The sequence below is a fragment of the Chaetodon auriga genome, chromosome 14 (assembly GCF_051107435.1).
Source record: "Chaetodon auriga isolate fChaAug3 chromosome 14, fChaAug3.hap1, whole genome shotgun sequence".
NCBI classification, from domain to species: Eukaryota; Metazoa; Chordata; class Actinopteri; order Chaetodontiformes; family Chaetodontidae; genus Chaetodon; species Chaetodon auriga.
Genome location: NC_135087.1, coordinates 17,000,616 through 17,013,940, shown reverse-complemented (window position 1 = coordinate 17,013,940; position 13,325 = coordinate 17,000,616). Strand labels below are relative to the sequence as shown.

The window sequence follows — 13,325 nt, the reverse complement described above, 5'->3', positions numbered from 1 at the left end:
CAGCCAAGGGATACTCCCCCTTTCTCACACTGTGTGTTGAGGACTAACAGCTGATGCGTAATGTAAACATCTGACTTAATGACACAGAGTCAAAGTTTAATTGCAATTATGGAGAAAAAAAAAAAGGCTGCAAGAACTGAACATTATAAGCAACTTAACGCCCAACTGGGAACTTCAATCACCACTGTACACTTAATGTTGAAATTTTAACATTTATTGCGTTCAAAATGTTCTTTGAAAGCTTAATTTATTTTTGTTAGAAATTCAGAACTGCATTTAAGTCTCCTTAAATAAAATAACAATAAAAATGGTTTAATTTCATCAGTTACTGATCTATTTCTATGTATCTATCCTGTATGTAAATAATTTAATTGTATTTGAACAGTTATCTTTAAAGCCTGTTGGTCAGCAGCTGTTGTTTTTAATGTGCTGTATCAATAAATTTGTCTTGACAGAAATTTAAGATTATGGTGGCCTTTCTTTGCATCTGTATATAAGCATAATAGGTTCACCTCATCACAAATGAAATTTGCTGAAGATCATGATTTAAAATGAGTATAGTGAGGTTAATTGCTTCAATACATTTGAAATAACAAAATGAAGAATGTGAGGCTCACATTTAATAACTTCCTTGGTCCTGTGTAGCATCTGAGAGTAGACCGTGCTGGGCATATTTAAAGACTACTGGCAATGTAATGTTGTGAAAGTGTGACTTACTATACACACACAAATGGAACAGTCATAATCAATAGATCTGGCCTGTTTGCAAAGTTCAACACAATTCCCTCTTAGCCATCACTGCACAATTTTGTTTCTTGTTTTCCCACAGAAATGAACATCTCACTCTCCTTTTGAAATCACATTTATTTAAAATACTTTTCAGTACAAATCCTTTGCAGAAAAATAAACATCATTTACATGAAAACAAGTATTTTGACTTATACTGTGTCCTTATAAAATATGATCAACAAACTCCTTATATGTGAAACAACCACGCAAAGCAAGAAGCAGTTAGTAGCAGCACAGTCTGATATAATATTTAACCCAAATGCCCTTCACAATACACACTGTAAATACAGTAAATATCTATCTAAATGGCAGAAACAGATATGAGAAGTACAAAAGACTTTACAAAAATGAGAAATGGCTTATTTGATTACAAAAAATGCCTCTGTGCCTTGTAATGTCTCTCTAAGTTGTATAGGGACATCAGAGCTTTTTTCTCTGAGTGTTGTCTTTATCTCTCTGAAGCACCATTTTTAGATATACCCAAACAAAAGTATTTTGTTGGTACTATTTTGCAAATCAGGCTTTTCCTCCATTTTGCGAAATATTGCTATTCACAGTGGATTTTTTAACTTCTATCCTCATCGACTGACTCTCAGCTCGTGATTCCAGCTTCACTCCACCCGAGATCCCCAGAGATCCCAGCACAGCCTTCCCTGTCTTCAGGCTCTTGGACATTGGGATGCGGGTCAGCCCTGTGCGAGGTGGTTGGGCATCATGCCCAGTCTGTTGACAATAGGGAGAGAGAGTACAGTTTCTCAGGCAGGAGAAAGAAGACAGGGCAGCACTCAAGGGAACACAAAGAGTGGAAAAGGGGCAAAAGAAATTCTGATTTTATAAACAATGTAATCGATCATATGCGCTCTTGGAACTGTGTGAAAGAAACATGCAAATATTTATTCATTCTTTCACTTCAATGCCAATGGGTGAGCCATTGCCGAGGCTATGTATCAGTATGCTGTTGCTGGTGAAAGACTGTTTTTTGTCAGCCAGAGGGCACTGGGCTCTACATTGCTGTTTGTGAATGTAAACACTCAGTAACAACTATAAATTACAGCATGACTGTAGTAAAGTGGCAAAATGCCACATCATTAGCTTTGCTGTTCTGAGGCCTGCCCATAGGGCCATTTCTGTCACGCTATCCATCTGATCCACAAAGAGCATATTATAAGGTCCACTGAAACACCAACACAGTGTTGCTTCAGCTAACATTCTGAGCCATGTGAGATGGAGCCGTTGCTGAACATATTTACCATGTGAACCCACACCACATGTGTGTATACCAAGCATTGTAAGACAATGAAGAAAAGACTTGACACATCTTAAAGAACCAGTGCGTAGGATTTAGTGGCATCTAGCGGTGAGGATAAAGATCACTAGAGGTAACTAGCTGAATACTCCTTGACTCACCTCTTCCTTTGCAAGCATGGTTTTTACACTTAAAAACACAAGATATAACTTGTTAATGGGTGACCTTAAGAGTCGGTAAGTTAATAGGCTGCTCACTGTAGCTTTATGTTTAACAAATTCCAAACAAAAATCAAATAAGCCAAGAATGGAATTTACATTGGTAGTACTTTTTTTTTCTTTTACTTTTTTTTCTTTTTATTTTTTAACCAGATCTACTTTTTTACTGATTTCTTTAGTAGCAAGTATTTCCAATGAAGTGTTTGCAGAAACACTGTCTCAAGGAATGGATGAACAAAACCAAAACTATTTGAAGGAAACCATGTTATTTTCATAATCTGGATGAACCTTTAACCGAAACTTACCATGCTTTGTGTGGGTTTGGAAGTGGGCGATGTGACAGGGGAAATTGTGATACTGCTCATCACTTTGCTCTGTGTGCTCCTGGTAGCAGTGGTGGTGATTTGGCGAGGAGAGCGTAAAACTGTCCCAGTTGATAATGTCAGTTCCTTGCCCTCCGTCACAGCAGCCACCGGCCTTACTACCATCTTTGGGGCGATGCTGTTGCCTAGATGAATGTGGATCTTGTTATCGTCAGTGGTGGTGATGATGCTAGTGTTGTTGTGGCCTTTCCGTATAGGCATTGGGACCATCTGCTTCTCAGGGGTAACCTTGAACACAGCTCGGCCCATGGTCATCTCCTGGGGTTCTGGGGAAGCAGATGCTTCAGGCACTATGGCAGTGCTCACTGTCATAATAGAGACAGGAGACAATGGCCTTCCTGAGGCAGAGGAGGGAGCTCGGTTGATTTCTGGAGATTTGGCCCTGGATATTGTTGTGATGGTGACTGGAGACTTGGCTCTTTCAGGGCCTTGAGGTCCAGTAGCAGGCTTCTTCTTGTGGTTTGGAGCAGAGTAGGTGGGAATGATTGTGATTCTGGATTTAGGCTGAGATGGGTTGGGGCTGAGGGGAGCTGAGCCAGAGAAAAAGTCTTCAGATGTGGGGCTGCTGATCTCAAGAGTGGCCATATTGTTTTGGTGGTCTGGTGTTACTCGGATGTGTAAAGGCTGTCCTTGCTTTTGCGACATGGTCAGTTCAGAAGGCAAATGATTTCCATTGATGTGCAGAGGCTTTTCCAAGTTGGTCTCTTGAGGGGTGTTGTCCTTCTTCCTCATCCAGGGAATCCAGGATTTCTTCATGCCTAGGTCGCTGCTAGATGAAGGACAACGCTCGAGGCCACTCTTTTCTGTGGGCTTCTTCAGGCACTTCTGCCTGAGGTTGCTCATGACATGATTCTCCTCTTGAACAGACTTTCTGATGAACACAGCTGGGGTGTCCTCTTCTGTTGGTCCAGTGGACAATGCCTCAGTCTGTACACCAGTGGATGTCACTGCAACGTCCATCATTCTCCTCCCATTCAAACTGGGCCTTAGTGCTCGACTATGACGCTTCGCTATCTCCAGTTCTTTGGTGAGATGGAAAACTTCAGTGCCCATGTTCTTGGCCTTCTCCTCTTCCTCCAAGAACCTCTGCTGCAAGATAGAGTAATCAACTTGGAGCTGAGAAAGTTGGTCTTCCTTGTGCATTAGTTCATGGATCTTCTCCTTGAGGGCTATGACATCAGCCTGCAGTTCCCTGGTTTTGACCTCTTCTCTCTTGCATTGTTGTCGGAGGTCTTCTTCATGACTTTCCTCTTCTCCTTTCTCAATTGCTTTGTTTCGCGCTATCTGGCTCCTCATTTCCTCCACCTGTTGGGACAGAATGTTGGCTTTGTCTTGTTCAGTCATGAACCTCTTCTCCAACATGTCATACTGATCCTCTGTCTTGATCAAATCTCCCTCAACCACTTCAAGTTGTTTGAGACGATTTTTCAGGCGCTCAATTTCAAATGTCAGTTCCTTAATTTTGTTATCTTCTCTTTTAACAGGGTCAGACATTCTTCCCAGTTCGCATGTCACTGAATTCTTCACTGATAGCTTTTCTGCTTGCTCGAACCCATCTAACCGCTTTTTCATTTGACTGACCTTTGAATTAAGATCCTTAGTTTTATCAATTTCGTGGGCTAACTTAGTGCTTAGCTCACCCTTTTCTATGGTTAGAGTTTCTACTTTGGTTTCCATCTCTGATTTCAACTTCAAGAGCTTTTTGCTTTCCTCTATCAATTTTTCAGTCACCGCCATAACTTTGCTCTCCTCAACTTTGACCATCTTACTCAAATCCTCCTTTTTCTTCTCGTCTGACTTCATTCTTTCCATCAGGGTTTTTCGTTCCTCCATCAAAGCAACAGTCAGTGATTTCAGTTTGCTCAAGTCATCCTTAAGGCTCAACTCAGACTTTTCTAACTTGAGTTCAGAAGACTCAAGCTCTTTCATACGAATCCTGAGAGCTACGACTTCATCTGAGTGCTCTTTGGTCAGGCCCTTCTCTCTCTCTAGAGCAGTGTGTAACTGTGCACACTCGGCCTTGCTTATGCTGAAGGCACCCTCAAGTTTCTCCAACTCCATCATTCTTTTCTGGAGCTTCTCCACTTCTAGCCTGAGGTCTTTACTCTTACTATCCTCCTCTTGTAGCCTCTTTCTTAATTCCTTACACTGATTTTCAGTCTTGGTAATCTCCTCATCCTTTCCCTCCATCTCCAGCACCCGTTTGCGCAAGTTCTCCAACTCAGCAATTAAGTTGGAGTTGCCACACTCCCCTTTGCCAATCTTCTCCCTCAGCTCTTGCAGTTCCTCCTCAGATTTCCTCAAGGCCCTGTTGCTCTCCTCTAGCTCCTCTACTTTATGCGTAAGCCCTAAAAGTTTGGCATTGAGTTGACGGTTGTGGATCTCCTGACTGGCCAGCTTGGCACTCATTTCCTCATGTTGTTGGGTGAGTTTGGCAGATTTCTCTTTAAGCTCGGCCTCCAGACTGAGCACCCTGTGGCCATCCTCCTGAGCACGCTCCTTGGCCTCACTCAGTGCCTGCTCCCGCTGCTGCAGCTGCTGGCTGAGTTCCTGGACTTGCTGGCTCTGTTGGTCCATTTGCTCCAGGTGCTGCTGACGCTCATTGACCAACATCAGAGCAAAGGACTTCAGCTTGACCAACTCCTCTTGCACTTTGGCCAGACGTTTAGAGTGCTCCTTCTCCTTTCTTAGCTGGTAAGCCTTCTCGTTCTCAAGCAACCTCTTCAATCTAAAATGTGAAAGGGAAAAACACAGGCAAGGCATTAGTTTGGTGTTTTACTAATGTATTGAGTAATGTGTCTGTATCTGCGTTTGCCACTGTGTCATGGAATCTTAATAATTTGTATTTGAAGAGGCAATGTTCCCAGTTAAAGTAAAAATCTTATTTCTATTCAGACATTTCATGAGACTAGCGTCAAAGTGCTCTCTCTTTATGGAGATTATCAAAACACACATCCACAAGCCCAAGATACAAGTTTTCATTGAACATATTTTAACAATCATTCACAGAAAATGACAGGTCAATTAATCGATTTTACCACACAAAATATTATATTTGGCTGTTGAAACCATCCCATGAAGCCACAACTGTGTGAGAGATTTGATAGAGAAACTGGCCATGTGTGTTGCGCAATAGAAGAAAGATCACACATGCTTTGCTACTATGCAGAACAAGCAATAAGATAAAGAGGGGAAACTGATTAAAATCTAGACTGCAGCTCCCAAACCCTCCTGCTATGTTCATCCCTGTTGTTGGGAAAGAGACTAAGAACACAAACTGCTAGTGAAAGTTTAACTGACACCCCCTCACCAAGTGGTCTTCTTTTCACTTAGCTTCTTTCTATGCTGCTCATGCTCATTCTCATCTCCGGCTCCAGCAAAATGCATGCAAAGTAGATTGAATGCAAAGCTGCATCATCCCTTTGTACAATCCCAAGGACACGGTAATACAATATTCACCCAGAACATTTTTGCATTGCAAAAGAAACCAAATTAATACAGACACCAGCAAAACAAGGATGACTGTGCATCTGCAGCTTAAACAACCTCTAAATCTTTGAAATGAGCCTCATTCAAAATGTGTCCACTATCGATAACAATGTCACAACATCTCAGAAACTTTACAACAAACTCCATTTAAAACTTACCTACTATGGATGCTCTACAATCAGCACATAAACATTGTTTGACATTATACAAAATCCACTCAGAATGCATAAGAAGTAGCCAGGGCCTCCTTTTCCATAGATCTTCCACCGTCACATTCCAAGCATGTTATCAGGACAATGAAAGGTGGATAAATACAGTGGAGCACCACTGGACCTCTAGTGAGTGATGTCACCTCACCCATATAAGGCAGTAGTGTGTGAGAGTGTGTGTGCTGCTCTGCTGTGGACACTGTAAGGGGGTGGGACCTTTGCCACAGGAGGAGTGTTCTGCAAAACGCCCCTCAGTTTTCATAAAATATTCAGGTTTGAGGGGAAACATATGATATGACAAAACTATAGACTTTCTAAAGATAGTTTTCGAAGATATGACAAAAAATTAAGAAATAGCAGCCTTTTCTCATACAAAATCCGGTTCAGTGAAAGTTTGGTGCAAATTAAACTATGACTCCATAACAAGAACACAGGATATTGCTCCTGCAGACTGGAGGCCATAATCTCTCTGGTAAAGGAGACAGGAGAGAATGTTTGCTGTAGTTCTGAACTGGGTTCCTTGCAAAGTCTACACCTGATGAGGAAACCAGACATGGATGAGTTGGATGTCTCCCTTGAGGTGAAGAAGATCTGGGAGGATACGAGACCATGACAATGAGTTTATGACTTCAGCATTAAACTGTTACTCTTACAACAAACCACCGTTTTCACAACCCCACATCTCTGCAAATTAACTCAGTTTGAATCTGAAAATGTTAATTCTCACTTTCTAAATGACAGTAAACATCTACATTGATTCATATAACCAGTAGCCTTCATGGCCAAGTGGAATTAGCGGGTCTGGTTACTGTACAAAGAAGCTATGCAGATGTCAGAGTGCACCTCTTAAAATTCATACTTACACAGTCAGATGTCATTAATAGCCTAGAAATTGGCACTCTAAAATTACTTTCACAAAAAGGTCATGATGTCAGTGATATTTGGCTGCAGTGATCAAGTCATGTAAAAACCATCGCTGAGTTTTGGAAGGCTGTGTTCTGTTGCTACGGAGGAAATAATTGTATGGACAAAGTGACTGTGTACAGTGTATTCAGTCCTAAGTGGGAAGTATAAATGCTTGGCTAAAAGCTATGACTGTAAAAGCTTAACCACGAGGAAGACAGCACTTCAGATCAAGAGGGACCTTTCCTAAGAAACATGTTTGTACATTCAGTGCATGTGTTTCTTCTTAGTTTTAACATTCATCCTAATTTAAGTCCATTGCAGGTTTAAGAAAGTTGTATTAATGAGGGTTACAGCTTCTTTGTGTGTGTGTGTGTGTGTGTGTGTGTGTGTGTGTGTGTGTGTGTGAAAGAAATAAAAACACATTACTTAAGTAAATACACAGGTGTGATCCACAAGCCAACCACAACAAGAGCACTTTTTTTTTTTTTTTTTTCATCTCATCTCATGCTTCCTGGGGAATTTTCCTCTGAGGCATTGCAGCCCCTTTGCGCCTGAGGATTGAAGCAGACATGAACTGCCAAAAAACTGTCATAACACTATGTTGTACAGTAATGGCTTTTCTTGACAGAGAAAAAGCATTGACTGTTAAGAGAGTCAGTGATAGTGTACAGTATAAGACTGATGTGGTGTTAAAAGAGTAAAATCAGAAGCAAAGTGGACATCGCACCATTTAAAGACAAGCGCAAAAGGTCTACATACGCTGTATGTACACGATCTGTTGACAGATGATTGAATAATGTGAAGTTTTTGTGGTAAGCTGTTAAAACACGATTTCATTTTGCGTGCAAGACTCTGCACTCTTTGAAACTCCCTTCCGTTAATCATTACACATACCACCATGCCACTTAAATATTTTAACTTCTTGACGTCTGAATTGCTCTCTTGTCTGAGAGGGCGTTAATGGCTGATGTCAGAAAGTGTTTCTCCCATGCCCATCCTCTGCATTCCTGCAGATGTTTGGCACAAGACCTTTGACTTCCTTGCTTCACTCTCACCCAGATGACTGGAGGAGATCACATTGATAAAGATGAGATGATGACATGCTTCCATCTCACCTGAAAGAGTGAATGTCAAAACAGAGCAGTACCAGACGTGGCAGACAGGTGCATGCTTCAGCGTAGGTGTTAACATACTTGTGCAAAGAAAGTAACGTTGTCATCTGTTTGTGCACTGGTGTCAGCTCATGCATCAATCCATGGTTTAGAAACATTTTTCTCCTGCCAATTTCTGTTTCTGTGTCTTTTCATGACTCCAAGTCAGTGTTGTGTCCATCTACAGCAACAGATAGAAGAATCTGGGGTCTGCAGGTGCTAACAGACCAAGACTGCAGAGTTCATCCCCTTCACTCTCTCTGTGATGACAGGAGCTTGAGCATGAGCCAAGGAACCTGCTGGAAACTACCTGGCATAAGAAGGAGGTCACCTCCTCTTGCATGCAAACCAAGGATCAAGTGATAGAAAGCAAAGTGGTAGTCCACTTATTTGTGCTACATGTGCTTCACAGTTGTACTGTTGTGTACTGTTGCCAGTGTTTAAAGGTTTTGATCATGATACATTCAGTGCTTTTTTTTATTAACCATGCTAGCAACTTGACTCTATGGATAGCAAGTCAATTGACCAGTCAATTAACCACTTTGGTCCAGACTGAAACTGACACATACATTCATGGTTCCCAGAGGATGAAGATCCCCTGACATGTCTTCTAGTGCTACCATGAGGTTCCGTACGTCAGTACCAGGTGGTGTTTAGTGTTAAGTAGCGAATGTATGTTAACATGCTGGATTAAGAAGAAAAACACTGTAAATATTATGTCTACTAAACTTCAGCATGCTGGCATTGTCATTGTGAACATGCTAGCACATTCACACATTAGCAGCTGGCTCAAAAGCACTGCTGTGCCTATGTAGGTGACACCTTAGAGAGCTGCTATACATGATCGTATTCACAACGTCCTAAAGGCGCACCTGTACTGTCAAAAATACGTTTGCTTAAAAGAATATCAGTCACACAACATCTGCTGCAGCCTTATGAAACTGTGCTGTTTTCAACCTTTCGAAACCCAAACTGTTTAAGTTGCAGACACAGTAGGCCTATAAATTCCACATAAATCATAAACACCCAAATTAACTCTAGATAAGTTAATTTGGGTACATGCACGCATTGATTTACAATCGAAAACGAATTCTTCATTGAAATGTTTTGAATCATGACTGCCCTCTTTCCGTGTCACATGAAACCAGCTGAAGGAGTAGCTATAATACTAAGCTGAAGTCTGCTGCTCATTTCCCATCTTTCTCCTCAGTGTGTGATGGCAGCTGAGCTGTCATGACTGTGATTTAGCGTCCATGGTCTGTTTCCTGTCTCCTGCAGTAAAAGCTCAAGGAAGAGAGGTTGCCAGTGCCTCTGCTCGGTCAGTGCAGCAAATGAACTGTTTGAAGTTTTACAGTTTGTGAAATGTAGCTTATAAGTGAACTAGTCTGCTGTACAGATGACTGGCTTTATATATATATGTAGGCATATGTATATACATACTATACAGTACATTACTGGTCCTCTCTCTGCCTGTCTCCTGCACACGTTATCATGCCTGTTGTCACACTACTATTGTGAATATGCCGAGCAACCCACATATTAGCTTACACCTACAATTATGCATAACACATGCCCATTTCTCAGGCTATTGTGTGAGAATGGACAGTGATGTGTTATGTGAATTGCAACAAAACGCATTCCCCAACATGCAACAGCCAATTAAACTCTTTCATCTGTGAGTACGTTAATTAGTAGGGCCCCCTTTCTCATGCACATTCGGTGCACATCTACACACTCAACCAAGCTTGTTAGGTCTCTGTGAGGCCCTCCACACACACACACAAACACACACACACGTGATGTAACCATCCCTCCTCTGATGTTGGAGACCCTCATTCCTCTCCACCCAACCTCTCAGCCCTTGTCTCCTCCTGACCAACAAGGCAGGTCGTAACCTCAGCTATGACCTCATTTCACAGATGATGTCATGGGAGATTTGCTCCTCTCAAAGCCCTTTTTTCCTTCACTTCTCTTTCCTCCTGTCCCTCCACCAAGTGGCCTCGTCCCCTCCCCTCTCTGCCCCTGATCTCCCTCTTTCCCACAGCAAAGAGCTTGACCCCTTCCTCACCTATAAGTTCCACTCCACCTCCCCCCTCTTTCACGAGCTCTATACCTCTGACAGTCAAACAAAGGTATAAGAGGTTATGATTTCAGTAACCAGCTCCTCCTCCTTTCCTCTCCTCTCCTCTTCCCTCTCAAGTGATTCATATGGCCAGTGAGGCCATCTTTCACACTCGATTTGTCCCTGGATTCTCCTCCACTGCATGTGTTTCACACTAGTTTTATAAACCATGGCTCTAATTCATGTTTTCAGATTCGCCCTCCTCTCTCGTCAGTCCTCCACCCGCCACTTCTGCTTTCACCTGCTTCCCCTTCACCATTACTCCATCTACGTCTTTCTTCTATTGCCAACAACTTCCCCATGTGCAAAACAGATACTGTTTGTTTTACTATTGCAAATAAAATTAGACTGGCATTAAAGTTTGTCTTATGGTACCACTTACACTCTACATAAAATAAATGCTGTCTTCTTTCTTCACCATATAATTACAATCCAAGATGAAAGTGTTAGCCAGTGTTAAAAACTAGTTTTTCTGAATCTTGATGTATTTTCATTTGTTTTACATAAATGGTCTGAACAAAAATCTGTATTTTATTGTGAACATGTGCATATATTTCGTGTGTGGGTTAAAGCTTTCTTTTCTCGATTAAATTTTCTCTCACTGATGGACATTTGTTCTTCCAAATATGAAAATAAGCGCTTTGAAAGATTTGGCAGGAAGAAACCAGACAAAAAGTCATTTAGGGTTTAAGGTGTAATATTACAAATTTACATCAGGAGATCGTTGTGGACTATCACGTGGACTCACGTTACTGCATGCATCTCATAAAGGTTTAGTTTGTTGCGTTGCAATTTGAATGTCATGCTCCCACTCGTCTCCCCCTCACCTCTCTCTCTCCTGCTCCAGAAGGTTGGTGAAGTCATCGCTCTTGTTCATGTAGTCAGCATGTTTGCGTTTCTCCGTGTCCAGCTCGTGGACGGTGCGGCGGTGGCACTTCTCAGCGAGCAGCAGCTGACCCAGCATCCTCCTGTACGTCTCCCTGTGTTTCTCCTGCAGACGCTCCAGCTGAGACACGCAATCACATCCACACAGGGAAGCACGCAAGCACATGCAAATATTTACACAGCTGAATTTTGGTATGTAATTGACAAAAATGAATAAGCTGTAAAAGAAAAAACATTTATAATTTCAACAAATATTTGGTAAAGTAGTAATATCACGACAAAAGCATCACTTTTAAACGCTTTTAAATGGCCTGAACAGAAACATTGTTGTGACTGACAGATGCTAACTGACCTCAGCCATAGGCTTTTGGTAAACACTGTGGTCGTGCGGCTCAGTGCCAGTGATGAAGCCATCCCTCTGAAGGGCCTGGAGGGCCGAACCAGGGGCCACAGGGCCATAACGTGATTCAAGGGCCTCTGGGAGAGCCGGTTTGGACTTAAGCATGGAGATAACATCTTCTCTGGCCTGAAATCACATAGAAAGACTGACAAATGATACAGCATATTATGGCTTGAGGAGGAGGAGTCCACGTCCACTCCATCTGGACAGAATGTGGCAGTTTGCAAAAATGTCTCTGGGCACAGTGCATCCCATTTTAGGGTGTTGAAACCCCTGTCCTATTTCTTTCATGGATAAAAATAAACAGCCACTTTGTAATCAGATGGCACATTGGCCTTTCTTTTGCATGTTAAACTGCCATTTACAACCACAAGATGGAGCTATTGTGCAAAAGCTTGCAGGCCAACTCAAGCGAATGGCAGCAGACACTTTCCATTCAAACTGTCTTTGTGTTGACTTTCACTGACTTTCATTTTGCTTCATTATTGCAAGCACCCTGCTTTATTACTACAGGTCAAAGGTCAAAAAGGTAGAATATGTCAAATACAATGGAGGACAACACCTAACCCACCTGAACCTCTCCTTCCATGATGCCCAGCAGCCTCAGCAGATCCTCTTTGGACAGATCCATGATGCCCTCTATTTTTTCTGCAACCTCAGGAGAATCAATCAGTAGCTTCTCTTTGTCAGAGATCACCTCCACCTCCACCTTATCCTCACCCTCCTTCTGCTGAACTTTGGCCATCAGGCTCTTCACGGGCAGACCCACTTCGCGTTCTTGCTTGATGTCATGGTCACCTTGTGGAACCCCAAGAACCACATTAGCCGGGTTCTCCACTCTGCTGCTTTTGGACCTCATGTTCTACCTGCAACAAGAACAGAAGAAACACTTTGAAAAAATAATTTTTCACACAGTTTGTCACTTTCCCTGTCATGCCGTTAATGTTTTGGAAGTTTTAGTTTCCACTGAAATTGTAAATTGTAAAACAATTTACTGTGAGGTTAAAGCCTTGACTTCCTCATATCTCTACTTCCTGTTCACTGCCTTAGTGACCCAGTTTCATCCAATGACATACACACTCACACAAACACATTGTAAACACACAGGGTTACACCTGGATGACACGGTCCTTCGTAATTGCGAACCTGGAATAAAGAGCCATAATAACCCAGCGCCATGTATGTGCTGTATGGCAGCGTGTGCATTCCTGACACGTCCCGTTCTCTCACAAGGGTTATGTATCTCATGCTGAGTGTTGACGGACTGGAAGCACATTTGTGGCACTCCTGGGTGCTTTAACCTTCTCTGCTGACATTAAAAGTCTGAGTCAAACATTTTAACCAGATCCTGAAAATAAATCCGTTGATGACAGACTCTAAATTTAATTCCACTACATTAATCATTTATAACGATACGAGTCATGCTGGGGTGGCCTGTAGCATGCTCGTTTTGTGGCCTTGATGACTTAAACATGCAATGGGAGAATAACATTGAGTTAGTACATACATGTATTGTTCACTTGCTCA

At 42.1% G+C, this 13,325-nt stretch overlaps 1 protein-coding gene across 1 annotated transcript; it reads right to left on the bottom strand.

The window, feature by feature from the left end:
- Nucleotides 1-888: 888 nt before the first annotated feature.
- LOC143331566 (filamin-A-interacting protein 1-like) lies at nt 889-12,657 on the bottom strand. The gene is made up of 5 exons (XM_076748579.1): nt 12,370-12,657; nt 11,751-11,924; nt 11,341-11,519; nt 2,559-5,364; nt 889-1,512 (listed from the first exon to the last, which is right to left on the bottom strand). Exons 1-5 carry the CDS (start codon nt 12,655-12,657, stop codon nt 1,306-1,308), a joined length of 3,654 nt encoding a protein of 1,217 aa, XP_076604694.1. The 3' UTR covers nt 889-1,305.
- Nucleotides 12,658-13,325: the final 668 nt, after the last annotated feature.

What these genes read in the sequence shown, in the direction of transcription:
- LOC143331566 (XM_076748579.1), bottom strand. Translation starts at nt 12,657, where the DNA reads ATGAGGTCCAAAAGCAGCAGAGTGGAGAACCCGGCTAATGTGGTTCTT. An exon ending in CTGGAGCAGGAGAGAGAGAG is followed by an intron (nt 5,365 to 11,340) that starts GTGAGGGGGAGA and finishes TTCACATTTTAG; the next exon opens with ATTGAAGAGGTTGCTTGAGA. An exon ending in CCAAACCCACACAAAGCATG is followed by an intron (nt 1,513 to 2,558) that starts GTAAGTTTCGGT and finishes TATTGTCAACAG; the next exon opens with ACTGGGCATGATGCCCAACC.